Source organism: Borostomias antarcticus (assembly GCF_949987555.1).
Source record: "Borostomias antarcticus genome assembly, chromosome: 19".
NCBI classification, from domain to species: Eukaryota; Metazoa; Chordata; class Actinopteri; order Stomiiformes; family Stomiidae; genus Borostomias; species Borostomias antarcticus.
The window spans coordinates 12907350-12929947 of NC_140252.1; the positions used below are offsets into that span (position 1 = coordinate 12907350).

Sequence of the window (22598 nt, forward strand, 5' to 3'; positions counted from 1 at the left end):
ATCTCTGGCAGGGGGGGCAAGGACGACAGTTTTGGGCGCTGGGGAGGCAGGGGGGGGGGGAGTTCTGACAGTGTAGGACGTGACCATCCCTCTTTCCTCATCCCACTCTCCACACACACACACACACACACACACACACACACACACACCCATGCACACACATTCACTCCCGTACACATCCACTGTGCAGTACACACCCAGATACTGTATTCCTACACACACCCACACATACACTCTTATACGCACACAAACAGTACCCTCGCATAAAGAAACATTCTTGTTTGAGAAAACATGAAAGTAGATGCCCCCCCCCCCCCCCCCCCCCACCCCTCCTCCCCCCTGTCTGCTCTTCAGAACCCCGGAGTCTCTGTGCCGGTTTGAGATGAAACAGCGTGGTGTTGGGGGGGGCGGGGGGAGGGCGACGGGGGCTTCTCAAGCATGAAATTCAACACAGAGTGTGAAACGTCTTTTGGCAGTCCATTATGAGTGTTCGACATGCCACAAGCAATGAAAAGGCAAAACACACACACATAGACGTACACACACGCACCCACACCCACACACGCACACAAAAGAGTAAAACTAACAAGCTGTGTGTGGATTTATTTGCCGTGTCCTTATTTCTCTTCAATTCAACCTTCAGGAAAATTACTAGAGAAATTAAAATGTCTGTAGTGTGAGGGGGGAAAAAAGTTATGTTTTCTTTTATGGCCCTGCTGTTCAAGATGACTTTCCGACAACACACACACACGCGCGCACATGCACGCACGCACAGATAAAACCCACGCTGATGAAACCCCACATGCACACGGCAGGACACACACGTGCATACGAACACACGCGGGGATAACGACCAATCGTTTTACCGTCCTCAGGGGGAGGTCTGTGTGGACACCCGTTAGCCAATCACCTGAGGCCACGGGGGGTTCCAATACATCTCCACCAACCGGGACGCTCGTAAAGACGAGCTCTAACGTTACACGTTGTCTTCCACCACATTTAACACATCGTTTCGCCGTGGCCAATGAATTACAGTAAACCCACTGAAGAAGAAATATTCATCTATCGCAAATTTACTGAACAGGCAGAAATAACTGGATTTCTTGATAACGTTTGAATTACTTCATATTCATTACCTTACCTGGTCTCTCATGAGGTGCAGTGTGAGAAATTATGTTACAGTTAATGGTGATGTGATGGTGTGGGTGTGCGTGTGTGTGAAATGTGTGTCTCTGTGTGTGTGTGTGTGTGTGTGTTTGTAAGTGTGTTTGTACTGTAAGTATGTGTGTGCATGTGTGTGTGTGTGTGTGTGTGTTTGTTTGTGAGCATGTTAACGGTATTGGCGGAGTTACGTACACACGATGCCGTTGGGCCCACACACATGCCTCTCCATGCAGCTCCCGCAGCTCCGCCCCCTGGCTCCGGGGCGACAGCGACACTGTCCGCTGACCGGGTCGCATGGCTGAGGCCACGCCCCCCAGGGGTCACACTTACACTCCTCACACTTGCCGCCTGGGGCACGGGGGTTGCCGTGGTAACCTGTAGCACACCTGGAGGGGGGGTGGTTAAAGAAGGGTCAGAGAGGTCATACAGCTGGTTCACACTGTTGGTCAGAGTTGTGGGGTGCGGTGGTCAGTGGTTGGTTGTGTGATGGGTGAGAGAAGGTTCGGGTAAGGTGTTGGGGATTGGTTGTGTGATGGGTGAAAGAAGGTTTGGGTAAGGTGTTGGGTGTGGTTGTGTGATGGGTGAGAGAAGGTTTGGGTAAGGTGTTGGGTGTGGTTGTGTGATGGGTGAGAGAAGGTTCGGGTAAGGTGTTGGGTGTGGTTGTGTGATGGGTGAGAGAAGGTTCGGGTAAGGTGTTGGGTTTGGTTGTGTGATGGGTGAAAGAAGGTTTGGGTAAGGTGTTGGGTTTGGTTGTGGGCTGGTCGGCTGAGGGCTGAGTGAAGGTCAGATTCAAGGATTTAAAGGGGTAGTTCCGAATTTTGGACACAGAGCCTCATTTACGACTTAACATACTAATATTGATCATGGCCAGGGTTTGACAGCGCTTCAGTATTACCTTAACAAGCACCCAGAGGCTGATGGGCCCCTACTGATTTTATCTTGAGATTGACGGAATGGACATTGACTAACTCTGTATTGATCTCCCAGGACTGTTCAGGAGATCTAAAGATTGTGCCATGGGATCATGTTTTAGTCCCAGCTATTTTTATGGGTAAATGAGAGGAGGATTGTATCTATAGTACAGAGAGAAATGCCTTTGCCCACCATATCATCTGGTGGGGTAGATATATTGATGACATTATTCTGTTGTGGTCGGGTGATGAAAATGAATTGTTGCAATTCGATCAATATCTTAACATCACTAATGCTAATATTAAACTCTCTCTTGACCACAGTAAGAATAGCTTAAACTTATTGGATGTTAATATCACCAAGACTGACAGAGCTTCATATTTTTAGGAAACGGACAGATAGAAATAATATCTTTAAAGGATAACATCCTATTTGGCCAGTTCCAGCACTTGCACTGTATTTGGATCAGGAAAAAGATTTTAAAGAGAAAAGTGCAGAAATGGAATTGCGCTTCCTGGGTAGAGGGTATAAGAGGGTGGAGGGTATAAGAGGGTATAAGAGGGTAGAGGGTATAAGAGGGAGGTAGTGAAAGGAGCTAGCTCTAGAGCTGCAGCACTAAACAGGGGCGTTCTGATACAAAAGAGACCTCTGAAAGAGACCCCTAAGAGAGACCCCTAAGAGAGTCTATTTTACTACTAAATATAGCACAGAAGCACAGAAGATCCAATCTATAATTAAGAAACATGGGAAAGTTATTGAATGTGATAGCGCTTTGAAGGAGGTATTCCCTGAACCCCCTTGGTAACCTTCAAGAGGGCCCCAACTCTAAACGACAAAGTTTAACACAGTCATCTACTGTACCAGCTGATCGACCTAGTAAAAAAAAGTCTGAACTCTGAACTTAAGGGGTTCTATAGATGTGGCTATTGCCCTCATTGCAGCAATGTGGTGCAATCTAAATATTTTACAGCTAGAGATAAAACATATAGCATTCACAATTTCATAAACTGTAAATCTACCTTTGTTGTGTATAAATTAGTGTCCAGCCTGTCAAGTATTCTACACAGGCCGCACTAAATATAGGTTACAAGTTAAACTTGCAGAACACAAATATGCCATTAGGATTGTCAATCTGGACTAACTCATGGCCAGACATTTTAAACAACATCGTGGTAATGATCCCTCTTCACTATTAGCCATACAGTAGGTACTAACCTTGTTCCGATGTCAGACAGGAGGGGTGACCGTCTGAAAAGTCTAAACCAAAAAGAAGCTGAGTGGATTTTTAGGTGCAGCGCTACCACACTACCAGGAATTAATGAGGAGTTGGATTTGACTCCTTTTTTGTAATCTATTGCTGTGGACTGCTTCCTATTGTGATCCTGATACTGTATGTCTCATGCGGTATCATGTGTATTTTCTTTGATTATGTACCGTATACTGATTTGGATATTGTCTATTCTTTGCATACTCATCCTTGAAACATGTACTAGTTGTGACCTTTACTTGATTGATTACATTTTTTGGGCTCCACCCATTTGTGTGTCCCTATTTAAGACTGCTGTGAAATGTTTGTGACTGTCTGTCTGACGAAGGCCAGTGTAGGCCGAAACATGTCGGGTTTTTAATGTTCTAATGATGAACTAACCAAGCAATAAATGCTTTTTAACTTTGTAAATGAACCAGTCTTCACAACAACAAGGAACAGAAGAGCAGACTGTTCTCTTACTACCAGCTCAACAACAAGTTGCAATGGCCACGTTTGAAAGGGATATGTCTGACTTTGATGAGGAGTTTAGGTTATCTGGTGTTCCTTACTTGTCTGGAGTGTTTATAAGTGAGTTTCCTTTGAACGCTAGCCATTTTGGTTTGATTGCACTAGCATTAGCATGCTGCTAACGCCTGAACGAGAGAGAGCATGGAATCAGCTGAAAATGCTCTCCATCCATCAACAACATTACAACAAGTTGTAATTGAGGCTCTATGTCCAAAGTTCTGAACAATTTTACCCCTTTAAGGCTGAATGTTGGGTGCAGATTGAATGTTGGGTGCAGGTTGAATGTTGGGTGAAGGCTGAATGTTGGGTGAAGGCTGAATGTTGGGTGCAGGTTGAATGTTGGGTGAAGGCTGAATGTTGGGTGAATGCTGAATGTTGGGTGCAGGTTGAATGTTGGGTGAAGGCTGAATGTTGGGTGAATGCTGAATGTTGGGTGCAGGTTGAATGTTACAGTAGGTGAAGGTTTGATAAAGGTTGGGTGAGGTTGGGGGTCTTACCTCTCACAGTACTGTCCCTCGTAGCCATCAGGACAGGCAGTACACCGGTAGTCACTGAAGCCCTGGGCTGCACAGGTAGGACTGAAACTGAGAGAGAGAGAGAGAGAGAGAGAGAGAGAGAGAGAGAGAGAGAGAGAGAAAGAAAGAGGTAAGTAAACTGCTTCCACTGCATGCTCCAAACGCATTAACACTGAGAAGCGTGCCAGAGGATTCGATCAGGTCTGTACTGGTGCGCAAGCGACGTGTGTGTGTGTGTGTGTGTGTGTATCCGTTTTTAAGAGATAAGTGTGTTTGTGCTTGACCTTATTTGTGTGTTAGAGATGGGTGTGTTGAGTCTGGGTGTGTTAGAGATGGGTGTGTTGAGTCTGGGTGTGTTAGAGATGGTGTGTTGAGTCTGGGTGTGTTAGAGATGGGTGTGTTGAGTCTGGGTGTGTTAGAGATGGGTGTATTGAGTCTGGGTGTGTTAGAGATGTGTGTGTTGAGTCTGGGTGTGTTAGAGATGGTGTGTTGAGTCTGAGTGTGTTAGAGATGTTTGTGTTGAGTCTGGCTGTGTTAGAGATGGGTGTGTTGAGTCTGGGTGTGTTAGAGATGGGTGTGTTGAGTCTGAGTGTGTTAGAGATGGGTGTGTTGAGTCTGGGTGTGTTAGAGATGGGTGTGTTGAGTCTGAGTGTGTTAGAGATGGGTGTGTTGAGTCTGAGTGTGTTAGAGATGTTTGTGTTGAGTCTGGGTGTGTTAGAGATGGTGTGTTGAGTCTGGTTGTGTTAGAGATGGGTGTGTTGAGTCTGGGTGTGTTAGAGATGGTTGTGTTGAGTCTGGGTGTGTTAGAGATGGTTGTGTTGAGTCTGGGTGTGTTAGAGATGGGTGTGTTGGGTCTGAGTGTGTACTCGTACTTGTTCTCGGGATGGGTGAGGGGGCAGGCGCAGGGTTTGCAGTCGTCAGGACGACCACGGATGACGCCATAGTAACCAGCTGAGCAGCGCTCACACCGGTCTCCCTCTGTGTTGTGTTGGCAGTTCTGATTGGACAATAGACACACCAGTTCTGATTGGACAATAGACACACCAGTTCTGATTGGACAATAGACACACCAGTTCTGATTGTACAATAGACACACCAGTTCTGATTGTACAATAAACACACCAGTTCTGATTGTACTATAGACACCCCAGTTCTGATTGGACAATAGACACATCACTTCTGATTGGACAATAGACACACCAGTCCCAAGCATAACAGTTCATCATCAACCCCCTGGCAGGCCTCTGCCCCCCAACAGTATTGTCACCCCCCCCCCCCCCGTGGAGGAAAGTTGTGACCGGGAGCTTCAATCAGGCAGAGGAAGTAAGAGGAGGATATTGAAACGCACGCCTACCAGAGTTTATTTCCATTTATTTCCTATGTACCACAATTACCCAAATTACGGCCAACAAACTCGTTTAACATTTTCAATTTGCAAGCGTGATGATATGCTAACGATATTTTATTAGCACACATGCTAATGAAGGTGGGATTAGATTTACGTTCAAAGCCCCCAAGACACAATAACTAGAGCATCCCTGGAGAAGGAGGGAGAGGAGAGGAGAAGAGAGGAGGGGAGAGGAGAGGAGAAGAGGGGGGTGGGATGAATAGAATAAACTCTAGTCATGAGCACATTGAGTTTAAGTTGGGTTTACTAGTTACAAATATTGTTGGTACACCAAACTCAGGTAAAACTACTGACTTCAGTATTAGATACTGTATGTGTGACCTGCCACCCAGACCAGCTTGTGCAAGAACTGTTACCAGCTAGAGGAGAGCAGAGAGAGAGAGACGGACAGACAGACAGACAGACAGACAGACACAGACAGACAGACAGAGAGACAGGCAGAGAGAGAGAGAGAGAGAGAGGAGAGAGAGAGATGAGAGGAGACAGATATACACAAAGAGGAGAGGAGGGGAGAGAGAGAGGAGAGAGATAGTCAGACAGGAGAGGAGATAGATAGACAGTGGAGAGGAGAGGAGAGAGAGAGGGACAGACAGATAGGGAGGAGAGAGATAGACAGGAAGGAGAGGTTGCTTAATTAGCTGCGTAGGTGCCAATAGAGAGATGATGAGATTGGGAAGATTGGGAAGGGAGAACCTTGGGTTGTCTAATTAGACCAGCTAGCAGGCATTGGCGTCACACACACTGGGCACCCGGCTGACTGAGGTTGTGTGTGTGTGTGTGTGTGTTTGTGTGTCCAACATCCCTCCACCCTCCCCTCCCCTCACCCCGCCTCCTCTGCCCTCCTTACCTGGCAAACAGACGTCTCCGGGTCGCACGAGTCACTGTGCCCGTTGCACTGGCACTGCACACAGCTGCCCATGCCCGATCTGGAGGCCACGCCCCCGCTACGAGCAGACAGGCGGTAGAACCCGGCCGCGCACTCCTGAGGACACACACACACACACACACACACGTTAGGGATTGACCGAGCTAGTGATTCTGGTTCTATGTTGAGCGCCGTTTTATTTTTCACCAGCGGGATCAGACGATACCGATTCCAAAGCCAATACCTCTATGCTAGTTGCTGTATAACGAATGCCAATTAGGGGGATGAGAAACACACACACACGCACACACATACACACAAACACACACACACACACAGACAAACACACACACACAAACACAGACAAACACACACACACACACACACACCGTGGCAAGACCACACACACACACACACACACACACACACACACATACATGCATTCACACACACGCACCTATTCCTCTGGAGTTCCAACAAGACACACTCACTTAGAATGAATTGGGTCAATTTGCTCCACCATCTGTTCCGACTAGCGCGTTAAACGGCTGTTTAAAAATACTTTATTAACAACGAGGCAGCTCACATAACCGCCATCTGTTTGCTAGCCCAACACATACACGCACACACACACACGCACACACACACACACACACACCTTTATGAAGAACACAACCAGACAGCTACACCAGTCTATAGAAACGCTGCAGTTATTTGACTAAGAAAAACAAGAGGAGATCACGGTTACAGTCGTCGACGGTCCAGATGACCACGGCAGCGCGGACGCAGTTTGAAACAGAGGCGTCATCTGCTCTAGGTATCAGATATAAGCCTAACCCTCATGGGACCAACCTCGGAGAGCTGTGCCTCTATCCAGGTACCAGAACACTACCCCTTCACCACATGGTAGCGTCAAGATCATCTAGTATTTATGGGTGTAGCTAGCTATTAAAGTCTACAGTATCTGCTAGGTGTTTGTCCGTAGGAGGTGCTAGGTGTTTATCTGTAGATGTGTACTAGACTCCAGAATAGGACATTGTGTGCTGGGTGTGTGGGTTTGGTGTGTACTGTATATACGTATATACTAAGAATTGTGGGAGAGTGCAGAGCTAACTCTGGGGACTCACACTTCTATAGCTGGTGGAGCTGTACAGTAGCTACTGTACCAGGGCTAGCAGACGTCAGGGTGTGTGTGTGTGTGTGTGTGTGTGTGTGTGTGTGTGTGTGTGTGTGTGTGGATCATGGATTGGTCTCCACAGCCACAAGAGGACTCACAAGGAACTGAGGTAGGACTGTCATCGTCGGACCCGACGGACAACCTTAAGCGTGTGTGTGTGTGTGTGTGTACCTCGCAGGAGAGTCCAGAGTAGCCCTGGGGACAGTCACACTTCTCAATCTGGTAGGCTCTCTCGCTCTCCACCGAAGGCCGGCCCTGCTCCGCCACCTCCAGAGAGATCTCTGAGATCCTGCAGAGACAGGGAGTCAGGGTAGAGTCAGGGTAGAGTCAGGGTAGAGTCAGGGTAGAGTCAGGGTAGAGTCAAGGTAGAGTCAAAGTAGAGCCAGGGTGGAATTAGAGTAGAGTCAGGGTAGAATCAGAGTTGAGTCAATGTAGAGTTAGTGTAGAGTCAGGGTAGAGTCAAGGTGGAGTCAGGGTAGAGTCAGGGTAGAGTCAGGATAGAATCAGGGTAGAGTCAGGGTAGAGTTAGTGTAGAGTCAGGGTAGAGTCCGATAAGAGTCAGAAAAGAGTCAAAGCAAAGTCAGGGTAGAGTCAGGGTAGAGTCAGATAAGAGTCAGAGAAGAGTCAAAGCAAAGTCAGGGTAGAGTCAGGGTAGAGTCAGATAAGAGTCAGAGAAAAGTCAAAGCAAAGTCAGGGTAGAGTCAGGGTAGAGTCAGATAAGAGTCAGAGAAGAGTCAAAGTAGAGCCAGAGCCAGAGTAGAGTCAGTTAAGAGTCAAGAGTACAATGTTCCACCTAAACCCATGAAGGGTTCCCTATGCAAAATAGGGAAGAACCCCCCAGAACTGATTTGACTCCAGGTAGAATCTCCTCATCAAACAAAGGATCCAGCTAGGACCACTGCGGCCATTAAATATTCTACCAGGAACCAAAAAGGTTTTCCAATGGGTTCTCCGATAGAACAACTGATGAACGATTCTGGAAGCCACTCCTGACCTGCTGTGTCTCATCATGTTTCCGTGAGAGGCCTTGATGAGGACGTAGTCCACGAAGAACAGGACGTCCATGAAGTCCTCTCGGGTCATCGGCCTCTGGTTCTCATGCTTCCACTCGTGCTGAAACACGCACGCACACGCGCACACACACACACACACACACACACACACATACACACCGTTTCCATCATACAACACAACATCACATGTTATGTCTACTGGGTCTACAGCTAGTTTCAAGGAACATTCTGTCGGTTAAAGAGTTTTAGGAGACCATTCCTGGAGCCTACAGCTACTGAACTGGAGGCTACAAATACTGAACTTCACCCTAGACCAAAGTTAACCTATGAATAAGCTGCTCATTGTCCATACAGAACAGGTATAGCCCATATATAAGCCGTCTAGCAGAGAACAACCCCCTAACAGACCATACCTGTCCATACGAATACTGTATAAAACTACAGAAACCTTACAGCTGCTGTTTAACCCACATCCCCCTCATCTCTCACCTCCGTCATGTCGATCTCGTGGCGGGTGAGCTGGCCAATCTGGAGGCCCGGCACGTGGCGCGTCATCACCTTGTCCCTGTTGGGCCCGCCCCTGACGATGACCTGCGGGGCGTAGGAGGCCGGTCCCGTCTCGTCCCGGGCCTCGTAGTAGACGGCGTACTTCAGCTTCCCGCCGTACGCCGTGATCTAGAGGAGGGGTGGTGGGGACAGCCAATCACAACGCTGGGACTGAGGGGGGGTGGGGGTGGTCAGCCAATCGCAATGCTGAATTGATGAGTAACGAGCCAATCACGGTGCCGAACTAGGTGCTGTCGGTGGTAGAAGGGCTCTGGCTGGCGTAAGTCAGCCAAGATGAAGCCACACGCGCACACACACACACACACACACACACACTGACCATGGAGCCCTTGAACTGTTCGGGCAGCCTCCAGTAGTAGGGCTCAGTCAGGTCCTGGGTGACCAGGTCGGCGTGGGCCAGGATCTCGGGGTGCTGGAAGGCCACACCGCGCCGCGTCTCCACCTGGTTGGTCTTGTCCACTAGGGGGAGCACCTTCTGCTCCGGCTTCAGGGTCAGCTACAGGGGGGGGAGAGTGTAGGGCTAATACCACTGCAGGTAGGTGTGTGTGTGTGTGTGTGTGTGTGTGTGTGTGTGTGTGTGTGTGTGTGTGTGTGTGTGTGTGTGTGTGTGTGCGTGTGTGTGTGTGTGTGTGCTTGTGTGTGTGCGTGCGTGCCTGTGTGTAGGACGGGGGAGCATGTTGGGTTGGGGAGGGTGTGTGTGTGTGGGGGCGGATGCGGAAGTGTGTTGGGTTGGGGAGAGAGTGTGTGTGTGTGTGTGTGTGATGGGAGAGTTTGTTGGGCTGGGGAGAAAGTGTGCATGTGTGTGTGTGTGTTTGTGTGTGTGTGAAGCCTCAATTTGAGAAGCGAGTGTTGGGTTTGGTGTATGAGTGTGTGTGTGTGTGTGTGTTTGTGTGTGTGTGCGTGAGCGTGTGTGCGTGTGTCTGTGAGTACATTCACTCTCCTCACTGTTCACTATACCAAATACTATACTAAAAGCTAAACTAACAGTAAAACACTTGAACAGTTATTGACTTTGTGAGGACTGCCGTCCCCCTAGGCCGTTGGAGAGCCAGTCAGTCATGAAATTATAGATAGAATTCCTCTCCCCTGGAGGAGAGACTGGAGTTGCAGACTGGAGGCCTGGGATTGGCTGATAGACAGGCAGAGAGGCATTTGATTGGACTTAATGCAGGAAGTGCATATCTGCGAGAGTCCTCCCTTCCCTGATTGGCTGGGAGGACCCGGTGTTAACTCTCTCCGATGTAAATAGCCAGAAATACACTGAATCCCCCAGAAACAGGGTGAGTTAATCGTGTGGTGAGGGGGCTGCGTATGTATGTGTGTGTGTGTGTGTGTGTGTGTGTGTGTGTGTGTGTGTGTGTGCGTGTGTCTGCCCCCCTCACTTCTCTGTGCAATCTCACGACTCAGTGGCTCAGAGAAAATCTGCCTCTTTCCAATAAACGCAGGAGAGGACTCAGCACGCACGCTTTCTATCTCTACCTCTCTCTCTCTCTCTCTACCTCTCTCTCTCTCTCTACCTCTCTCTCTCTCTCTCTCTCTCTTTTCATTCCTTTCTGCAAACAAACTGAGATTAGCTCGTGGCCGGTTGTCGTGGCCACCGTTCTTTAATGTGTTTGCCATTTCGATATGAGGGCGGTGGCCTGTCAGTCAGCCCTCAGCCCCGTCGCCATGGTCACGGCCCGGGCTATAAGTCAACAGCGCAGAGTCCCTCTCTGACAGGAAGTTCTTATTAAAAACAAACAACAAGCTACCGGGGGCCATGCAAGGTACGCTGCTCCAAACACCCATCACATCCAGGCCTCATTGGGTTAATGATTTTGGTTTCCATCGACAGCTCTTATGTCATTTTGTTCTTGACGAATTACTCAGTGTAATAAAGATTTCCAATTTCCAATATTTAATTGATCGAGATTCGCGATGATGATTGATGATTTAAGTGCAGTGTAGTACCTCCTCGACTTCTAACCCTCAACTGACCAGTGACTACTGGCTGACTGCTACCTCACTTGTGTGTGTGTTTGTTTGTGTGTATGTGTACAGTGTGTGTGTGTGTGTATGTATGTGCAGTACGTGTGTGTGTGTGTGTGTGTGTGTGTGTGTGTGTGTCTGTGTGTGTTTGTTTGTTCGTTTGTGTGTGTATGTGTGTGTTTGTGTGTATGCGTGTATGCGTGTGTGTGTGTGTATGTGTGTGTGTGTGTGTGTGTGTGGATGACTCACCCACATACGTATGAGTCCCTGTGCCTCGGAGCAGGTCCTGGACAGGCCGTAGCAGTAGCACTGGCTGCAACCCAGCGGGTTCCTGACGCTCATACCAAACGTACCCGACTTGCAGCGCTCGCAGTTCAGACCCTCCACGTTGGGCTGCAGGTGGACAGAACACACACACACACACACATTAATAACAGAAACACACACTCACACGCAGACACACACACATAAACAACATAACATACACAGAAATAGAAACAACACACTATTCCTTTGTGTGTGCATGTGTGTGCTTGAGTGTGTGTGTTTATGTGCCCCCTGTGCCCACCTGTCTGTATATCTCCAGTATTGATCAAAGAACAGCTCTGACACGTCAGATGATCTAACGTTAAAACAAACTCAGCACAGATGTATACAGGAGAGGAACAGAGAGGAGATGAGAGAAGAGAGGAGGGGAGGAGAGGAGATGACAGGAGCAGGGAGGAGAAGAGAGGAGTGTGTGTGTGTGTGTGTGTGTGTGTGTGTGTGTGTGTGTGTGGAATGACATGTCACTGATAGTCAACGTGTGAGTGTTTGTGTTTGAAGGAGTGCTTGTGCATGCACATAATTTTGTGTGTGTGTGTGTGTGTGTGTATGTGTGTGTGTGTGTGATGTAACTGAGTGAGGCTGATAAAGAGAAGCCTGGTGACATTTGTGATGAGAGCTCAATAGACCAAAGCCAACCTTCATATGGTACATCTGACTCTTACTGTATGCTATCAGATGCTTCATCCAACACACACACACACACACACACACACACACACACACACACACACACACACACACACACACACACACACACGCACAGTCTAGCACCTCCCCAGAATGAACATCACTGATTAGAGGTGAGAGTTCATACTAACCAGGGCTGAGTTTCCCAGAGGCATCGTAGCGCTACGTTCATCGGAAGCTATGGCGTTCATCACAGCGCTACGATGAACGTAGCGCTACGATGCCTCTGGGAAACTCAGCCCAGATCAGTTCACTGTAGCGCCGCACAAATAGTTTAGTTGGTATCGTCTCTTAAACTCTTCTTTAGATTACTGTATTCCATTCATATTGTAACGTCACCAGGGACACATGGCCGATGAGGCGCGTCCTGGCTAACCATCGCCGACAGGCTAGACTGACTCACCGGATGTAGGTTTTGGTGCTAAGCCTTGTTATTAGCCTTGATAGCGCTGGCCAATCAGATTCAATAGAGACTATGCGAAACAGCAACAACCTAGCAACCGCTCCCCTGAAGATGGCTTGTGATTAGTTTAAAGAAATTAGTTTTGTTCCCCCGATCCGCCGATGGCAATAAGTCCAGCGCTGGCACGGTGTAAACAAAGTGTGAGACCGGGCTGGCTATGCGAGACCACTGACGGGCTAACGGCGCTCCAAACCTGGCATCCCGCCAGAGGAGAGGCCAGAGGAGAGACCGGCGATAACACATAGAAAACCATCTGTTGTTTGTCTTTGATTTGTAACTGGGACACAGAGAACGCAGGCAGGCTTTGGGGCACAGAACACTTTTAATCAGGTGAATGTCCTTGTCATTAAATTAATTCACTATTATCTCTCTAGGCTGGAGCCTGATATGATGTGTGTCTGCAAGAGATGTGGTCCACTTTAGAGATTGTCCACCTGATTGTTTTACATTTCAATAACTGAAAAAAATCTAAATATAATGAGTTGCCTCAGAGTGCCATCATGTGTATATTATCTTGCCTGTAGCAGCACCTTTTAAACAAAGATATACATTTTCTATTCATTAAACTGAACTGGTCTTAATGTAGTCATAGTGAAATCTTGATTGGTCTGGGAATGAAACACCTTCGCCAAATCCTTAAATAATTTTGCATTTGCCTGTAGTAAATTGTCTGCAGCGCTTGCCTAAAACCAATTTGCTTTTTCCTGTACACTGTAGCGTTTGATTATAGCCAATAGCATTTTCTTGGAGCGCGAGTGTGTTCGGGTGTATCCTAAATCTTCCACTAATGAGTTTGCTGTTCCAGTTGATGGGCTACAAACCAAATATTATTTGCTAATATTGTTAATTAGCTCCAAGCAAGGAGTCATTGGGTACCATTTTTTATATTGGTATGACTTGGCCAGGAATCAAACCTCCAACCTCCCAATCTCAAGGCGGGCACTCTAACCACAAGGCCACTGGTACAGCAATAACCCATGAGAGGGTGTGGGATGTCGCCAATATACCATGGGTTGTGCTGCGGTCATGGGAATGAGGCGCAGCCGAGTATAGTATACTATAGTATACTATATGTATCTACACTATAGTACTGTATACTATAGTAGCTTGTGGGTGGTTTAACCAGCAGTAAGATGCTACAGATGACAGCTGCTGTACAGTAGTTGACTGGTCCCTATAGTATTTCTATGGAAGACATTTTCAGCTACTACTAATTTTAAATGCTTCTTTGACAATATTTTGGAGATTAGCTATTGTTTTTAAGCTCTGTGAATGCCAGTCGGTTTTGTTTTAATGTTCGAGTAAGTATTTGATGTGATTTTTCCCTCAGCCTTTTTTTAAAGCCTGAGGTGAAGGAGGCATCCTGACATCTTTGTCAAAATGATCGTTCATGTCTTCGTTGTCTCTCTGCCCTGCTGGGTTCACGGGGTTTCCAGAATATAGAAAGATAACATTTCTTCATAGTTAACATAATGGTAATATTATTATTCATTCATCTCTAATTTATTGCAGTGCGTGTGTGAGTGTGTGTGTGTGTGTGTGTGTGTGTGTGCAGTTCAGATCTCGGCAGAGTTAATGAGTATTGTCATGTCTCCTGGTTGGCCTGTATATGACAACCTGTCACCGTGTCACAGCACTGTCACACACACACACGTGCACACACACACATACGCACAGCCGCTCGCCTGCTACTGCACTCATCTTCACACGCCTTCCCACACACACCAATCCTATTTCCATCTCCCACTCACACACATACACACACACATGTGCACACACACACACACACACACACACACACATGCACACCACTCTCTCGCTTATTAGAACCCTGTGACATACAACATTTATTAGAACTCAGTGACACAGGCACACACACACACACACACACACACACACACACACACATGCAGACTGTGTCCATCTCTCACTCCCACACACTCTCTCAGATGGCAGGCTGCCTGGCAGGGCTGTGGCAGGGAGCAGGCAGGCTGGCAGGCAGAGTGGCAGACTGGGGACAGGGAGAAGCCTACACACACACTATCGTACACACAGACACACACACACACACACACACACACACACACACTCACCAACACACTGTCGTACACACAGCACATGCACACATGGACACACACACACACACACACACACACACACACACACACTCACCAATACACTGTCGTACACACAGCACATGCACACATGGACACACACACACACACACACACACACACACACACACACACACAGGGTGCTGCTCACACGACATACATACATGCGCACACCGACACACGCACCAACACACACACACACACACACACACACACACACACACACACACACACACACACACAGGGTGCTGCTTTGCAGAGAGTCTGGCTGTAGAGGGGGGAGGGTAGAGGGAGGGAGTAGAGCGGCAGCCAGCTCAGAGCACAATGACATTTAGTGCTAATTACAGAGCTAAACACACCGTCCCGTCAGTACGGGAGCCTCAGGTACCGCCGGGAGGCCCTCGCCATTATCACTACGACTGGTAGTTAGAAAAACTCTTGACATTTAAACAGGCTGCAGCTCTGCATCAGAACAAAGGGCTGGTGACCAGGGTAGAAATCAGTGCTGTGTGTTTCTAGTACTTCAAGATAATAAAGCACAGTTTTATACAAGATTTATATCAGTGTCGATCATTGGACCAAGAGGACATCCCTGTGGTTCCAGGATAATAATAACAACAACAATAATAACAATAATAATAATAATAATAATAATAACGATAATAATAATAATAATAGCGATAATAATAATAATAATAATAAAACTAATACTAATAATAACAGCAACAACAACAACAATAATATTAATAATAATAATAATAATAATAATAATAATAGATTAACATCTATTATCATGCGCTGCCTTGTAGCTGCTCTGTGTGAGGGGGTTGAAAGTCTGCAGCTGGTTGAGTTAGCATGTTACCTTACCACTACTATAACCATTAAAGGTTAGCGTTAAACATTTTCCGTCACATTGAAAATGCTACCGTTAAATTAGTCTTGCGATGCCAAACTTCGGAGATCTCTGCCACCGAAAGTCTGGAGACTCCGTTGAAAATCGTCACCAGAACAGGTGAAAACCGACGCTACCAATCAAAGCCACTGCCTACATCTCCAATAGGAAATTATGTCCTCCAAACAAACTGGATTGGAGAATCACAACAAATAAAAACATTCATCGCCCCGTTAAGAAGGACCGCCCTAAAGACATTGGATTGGTTCTTTCAAATTGTTTCCACCAACCAACAGCACCACCTAGCAACGAAACCTGGACGAATCACTTCAGTCTCTAGCTGAGCGCAGCGTTTAGAGGCTGACTCGCAAGTCTACCGTTCAACGTGGTTACCTACCGGCGCCGTTAAACATCGCCCGTCAAAACATTACCTTGCAGCTGCACTGTCCGGTGCGGTCGGCGCAGGCGCACACGTCTCTCTCCGGGTCGCACGTCTGGTCCTCCGAGCCCGCCACCGTGCACTGGCACGCGGTGCACTGTGGGAAGTCGCGGTACCCCAGCTTGCACTCGTTGCACTTCTCGCCGTAGAAGTTGTCCCTGCAGGCGCAGCAGCCGGTGTTGGGGTTACACTGCTGCCTCTCGGACCCTACCACGCTGCAGCCGCACTCCTGCCAATCACACAGTCAATCAATCAATCAATCAATCAAATAAATCAATTAATCAATCAGCCAATTAAGCCATCTCTACTAGTTTAGTTTCAACAGGAAGTCATCTACACAGTAAGTCATCTTTATGGCCCAGTCCTAATGTCCACCCTAAACCCTCAAGCCCTGAGCCATCACACGTCACCTGGTAAAGTGATTGAGTGCGAGAGGCTGCAAGGACTCGAAATGGAATTGGACAGCACTTGCGGCATCACGTTACCTTGACGTCAAAACATATTTCTTACTATTGTGGGTGTGGGACTTTTTATTTTACTTTTCAATTTTACATGATGTTTTTCTTGTAGACCTACATGTAAATTAATTTTGGGCTGAGTCAAATCCCCTTTATATTATCACAACCCTCTGTATTACCTTCAAAACATTTCGGTTCAACTTGTTGAAATCATTTCATTTTGTGGTCATAAGAGAACTACATTACTGCCTGTGATTCTTGTTTGTGATGAATCCAAAAGTATTTACTCAAGAATGACAACACACATTTCTGCATCTCACAACTCTTTCCATATTCATGTTGGAAATCTCAATTCAAAGAACACTGTAGAGAGATGGATGATTAATGACATGCAGCTTTTAACTGGGGAATCATATGATTTAGGGCAACAGAAAGCGATGTAATTTATAACCATAGCCTACATATTTTCAAACAAATCCCACGGGGTTGATAAGCTATACGTAAAAATATTGAAACCAAAATAATTATAAGGCTACTTGTGCAGATAAGCAAGTCCAGCTGAAAAACATGAAAACATATTTTGTTTTGTAACGAGAATGTTAGGGTTGGTTGAACTGTCCGTGGTTGATTGAACTGGCCGTTCTTCAGGTAACCCTGTGTTTCACGTCACAACGATATGAACTGTGAGTAATTCCCTTAGGCAAAGTCTGCATAAGTGCAGACTTAATGTAAGGGGCATAAAGGGCTCAAAATGTCTGCGAGAGAGCCCTCATGCACTTGACGATTGACAATGGGATATAGCCCTAAGCCCTCACACACTTAGCGTGAACGTGCCTCAAAGTCTGTGAGTCCGTAAGGGTGGACATTGGGACTGGGCCTACCAGTTTAGTTTCAACAGGAAGTCATGTCTACAGGAAGTCATGTCTAGTAGTTTCAACAGGAAGTCACCTCTACTAGTTTCAACAGGAAGTCACCTCTGCTAGTTTCAACAGGAATTCACCTCTACTAGTTTCAACAGGAAGTCACCTCTGCTAGTTTCAACAGGAAGTCACCTATACTAGTTTCAACAGAAAGTCACCTCTACTAGTTTCAACAGGAGCCCCCTCTGCCTTCACTTTGATTACTGTAATTTCAAAGCTCTTCTGTTTGGTCGGTCTCTGTTATTAGTCTCTGTTCAGTCTCAACTTTATGCTTAAAAGCCTTTTATGGTTCTTTAGATGAGAAAGAATGAAAAGAGAGAGAGAGAGACAAAGATGTGTGAAGAGAGGGGGAGGCGGGGAGGACAGGAGAAGAGAGGGGAAAGGAGAAGCAGAGAGAAGACAGACAAGCAGAAGGAGAGAACATAAGAGAAGTAGGAATGAGAAAAAGGGGAGGAAAGAGGAGGAGAGTCAGAGGAAGACAAAACAAAGAAGGAAGAAAGACATGAGAATGGAAAGGAAGGAGATACCTTGCATTTACAGTACTGTAAAGGAGTGTATTGAAGGATAGAGGAACGGAGAAAGAGAGAGAGAGAGAAAGAGAGAGAGGGAGAGAGAGAGAGAGAGAGACAGAGAGAAGAGGAGGGAGGAAGTACCTTGCAGCCAGTCATGATGTCATGCCCCCAGTGGTTGGGTGCACACTTGTCGCACCTCTCTCCCACAGTGTTAGGGGGGCAGATGCACTGGCCTGTGTTGGCGTCACAGTTGTTCCCCACATGGGTACACTGGCACGCTGCGGGAGCAGAACAAGAACAGTGGAACCGCAGCGGACAACAGAAATGTTTGAGAGCACAGAAAAATAAGGAGGCATGAGGGTCGGACGTGGATTCTTTGATAAATGCGAAAGATCACTGAAGAACAGATAAAGACCAGATACAGAATGTACAGTATGTAAAAACATCTCAAACGGTATTTGGGCCTTGGTCTGCCACAGATACAGCGCTAAAGCCCATTTTACGCCGAAAACATTTGCGTGACATAAATAAATGCGCGTTTATAGACCGTTTCAATCGAATTTCCAGAAAATTCCACGCAGACGGTCTCTAACGGGTTGAGCTCACTCACGCGTGCAGCCTCCCTCCTGGAAGTTGAAGTGTCCCGGCGAGCAGCGGTCACACTTCTTACTGGACACGCCCGGCTGGCAGCGGCACTGGCCGCCCTCGTCGCAGTCGAACGACTTGGAACCAAACGAGCTGCAGTGGCAGGGAACGCAGCTGCCCACTGTCTGGACGCCATGGGTCTGGGGCTGGGGTGACATAGAGGGGTTATAACACCTGACATAGAGGGGTTATAACACCTGACATAGTGGGGTTATAACAGCTGATACAGGGGGATTATCACCTCTGATATAGAGGATTATGAAACCTGACAGAGGGGTTATAACAGCTGATACAGGGGGGTTATCACCTCTGATATAGAGGATTATAAAACCTGACATATAGGTTATAACACTTGATATAGAGGAGTTAAAACACTTGATATAGAGCAGGGGTTATAATACCTGTCATAGCCCATGGGTTATAACACCTGACATAAAGCAGACATAAGCAAAGAGAGGGGCCTAGCGAGAGCGCACAGCTCCCTGCAGTCTGAAGGGAACGTGTGAGGGAGGAAGCGTCAGATCTCATTCTAAGAACTCCCGCTGCTCCGAGGTGGCTCTCATGTTCTGTCAGGAGCCACACCTGTGATGATCTGAGCTCGCCTGTTTTAAACGCCCCTTTGGTGTTCCGAGGTTATAACACGCGAGGTAAGGGGGGACAGATGATCACTGCACACCAACACACAGGGGCAGCCAACACACCCAGACACCTGGAGAAGTTTCAAACATTTCAGGAGCTTTGATGGAGTTACCTGGAGAGAGATGACATACTACTAAGCATTACATCCACATGGGGAGAGGTGGGAGAGAGAAAGAGAGAGAGAGAGAGATAGAGAGAGCAGAGAGAGAGAAGAGATATAAACCCCATTCACACATACGCTTTCCCATTAAATTCTAGGCAATTGACCTGTTAGGGGGCATGTAGGGATTTCATGGGAAATCTGCACAACCCATTTCCTGTGTCAAGACCTAGTATAATTCCTGGAATCTGCAGGGAAGGCTGTGTTGTGAACAGAAGCCGTTACATTACCGGGTCGGTCAGTCTGGTGAAAGACACGAACGACTGGGGATTCAGGCGCTACTGGAAGTTCCAACATTCACCCAAAGGAAAAGTGATATTTTGATAATTTTAACATGAGGGAAATAGCTATTGGTTGTCTTCAACCAAAGAAAATGTTGGTCAACTGACATAGCCTACAACATTTTTCACTGACCAAAGGTTTTGGACACCTTTTTTCCCCTCCAAGGCCCATTTACAAAATAGGCTGACTATTCAGTAACTAACTTTGTTATTTGGCATACATTAGTTGTAATTGTATTTCATTAGGATATTTTTTTATATAGGTTCCACTTCAATCTATAGTTTATACACTGGAAATGAAAACCTTTTCAGGCCATCTATCCATCCATATATCCATCTATCCATCCATCCATCCATCCACCCACCCATCCATCCATCCATCCATCCATCCATCCATCCATCCATCCATCCATCCATCCATCCATCCATCCATCCATCCATCCATCCATCCATCCACCCACCCACCCATCCATCCATCCATCCATCCATCCATCCATCCATCCATCCATCCATCCATCCATCCCTCCATCCATTCATTCATTCATCCCTCCATCCCTCCATCCATCCATCCAAATAATACATTTAATTGCATGCACTGCCATTAGGTACATAATTTAATTTTATCATAATCCTCTTTATTGTGGGCCTAATAGGTACTATTCCAAATGTAAAAAAACACATTTCTGTACCCAATCCTGGCAAATGCGCTGCGCATTACATTTGTCCTATTAAGGTCTTGATCTGGGCTTCTGTCGTGTTGACTGTTAAAATAAATGGTGCCTTCTGCAATAAAAATGCCTAAATATAAAACATATAATTTAGGAAACACTTGCAGTTTATATTATGTTATATTATAATTTTATGTAATAAGCTTTGCTATTGCTTGGCCTAGACCATCTGCTGGACTGCCTTGCGCGTTCTACTGTATCTCTGCGTTGGCATGTTTGTAAAGATGCAACACAGGAAAGTTGCAGCATTTGGCTCATACAGTAGATGAATGCCGAAAATCACTAGCAGCCCTGGGTAGCATAGCACAGTAATGTACAGGGAAGTAGTTGTGCAAAGAGCTACAGAGAGAGCAGAGAGATAGAGCGAGGAGAGACAGATGGCGTGATAAGAATAAAGGAGAGTGGTTATATATTGGCCTTCATTACTCTATCTTCGGAGGGAGAGAAGGAGGGACAGATTGGTGGAGGGGGGGATGGATGCAGGGAAGTTAGTTATAGTTGTTCTTCCTCTAACAATGATGGAGGGGAGAAGTTATTTTCTTCATTGAACAAGGGTGATTCATAATATATTATGATTTAGACGGGGGTGGGTGGGTGGGTGGGAGGAATTTGGTCGTGTACCCCTTCCCCCCCCCACCCCCACCCCCCTCGTGCTCCCTCCCATCAGCCCTGCCAACCCAGGACTCTGACTTCATCCATGTGATGTGTCTCCTGTGAGCAGGTCAGCAGGGGTCCGTCCTCTGACATCATCAGGACGTCTCAGAGGGCGACGGACAGGAAGATGAGTCACAGCTACCGCTTCCTGTCTGCGCCACTACCAGGTGCTGCAGCGATGCAGATGACAGGTTGTGTGTGTGTGTGTGTGTGTGTGTGTGTGTGCGCGTGTGTGTGTATGTTACGCAATGTGTGGGCATCACAATCTGTTAGTATTGCACATAGTCTCACCCGAGTCCTACGACATGCAGAGTTTATATTACATCAGTCCGTATCTAGATCTGAGAAGTTCACATTGATCGGCCATGGTTTCAAGGATGTTTAGCGGAAACATGGTTTCCTCCTTTAAACAGTCGGATAACAATTGTGTGTGTGTGTATGTGTGTGTGTGTGTGTGTGTAAACAGTCGGATAACAGTTGCGTGTGTGTGTGTAAACAATCGGATAACAGTTGGTGTGTGTGTGTGTGTTTGTTGCGAACGTGTGTCTCTAATGACTCAGTTCTACCTAGTGAAGCGCTATGAAGGACTTCAACCGCCCCCAAACCTTCCAGACCCAGCTAGCCGAGCCAAGAGCTGTTCATAGAGCGATGATTTAATTACTCCCCTAATCACAAAGCTCTTTTGCGTCAGCGTAGATAATGATTTACACCACCGGAAGGTGTTCCAAATCTAGCAAACTCTTATCTCAACATTCCTTTGCTCTGTCGTTCCGCAGACGGAACCGTGGGCGCAGCCCGCCGAGGGACGCGCCGAGATACGCGGGCGGAGAGCTTAACGCGATTAAGAGATTACGCTCCTCTGCTTCTGTCTGCGGACGGCTCCTGTGCCAGTGAACTATGCCTCTTCACAATGACACCATCTGATACACGGCTGCCGTACGCACACAGACGCCAGAGCTACGTTTGCACAGCCAGGGAGGGGGAGGGGCCTGTCAGGCAGTAAAGATCCAGGCTGGCCCGAGAAGGCTGGTTGGATGGCTGGTTGACTGACTGATTGGATAGTTGGATGACAGACTGGTTGACTGCTTGACTGATTGGTTGGATGGCTGACTGGGTGACTGAGTGATTGGATAGTTGAATGGCAGACTGGTTGACTGACTGGTTGGATAGTTGAATGGCTGACTGGTTGACTGATTGGATAGTTGGATGGCTGACTGGTTGACTGGTTGACTGGTTGGATAGTTGAATGGCAGACTTTTTGACTGATTGGACGGATGGAAGGCTGATGATGAAGACCAGGCGACAGGTCAGGT

General features: G+C 47.1%; 1 protein-coding gene across 1 annotated transcript in view; it reads right to left on the reverse strand.

Annotated features, from left to right (window-relative positions):
• The window catches only part of lama2 (laminin, alpha 2), a 75721-nt gene that overhangs the window by 34549 nt on the left and 18574 nt on the right, over positions 1-22598 (reverse strand). The window contains exons 8-19 of the mRNA XM_084453397.1: positions 18789-18969; positions 18320-18456; positions 16281-16517; positions 11616-11759; positions 9718-9894; positions 9321-9506; positions 8813-8931; positions 7990-8107; positions 6624-6758; positions 5241-5365; positions 4351-4437; positions 1357-1550 (exon numbers count right to left, since the gene is read on the reverse strand). Of these exons, the coding sequence (XP_084309523.1) occupies positions 1357-1550; positions 4351-4437; positions 5241-5365; positions 6624-6758; positions 7990-8107; positions 8813-8931; positions 9321-9506; positions 9718-9894; positions 11616-11759; positions 16281-16517; positions 18320-18456; positions 18789-18969 (1840 nt within the window). The remainder of the gene's footprint in view (positions 1-1356; positions 1551-4350; positions 4438-5240; positions 5366-6623; positions 6759-7989; positions 8108-8812; positions 8932-9320; positions 9507-9717; positions 9895-11615; positions 11760-16280; positions 16518-18319; positions 18457-18788; positions 18970-22598) is intronic.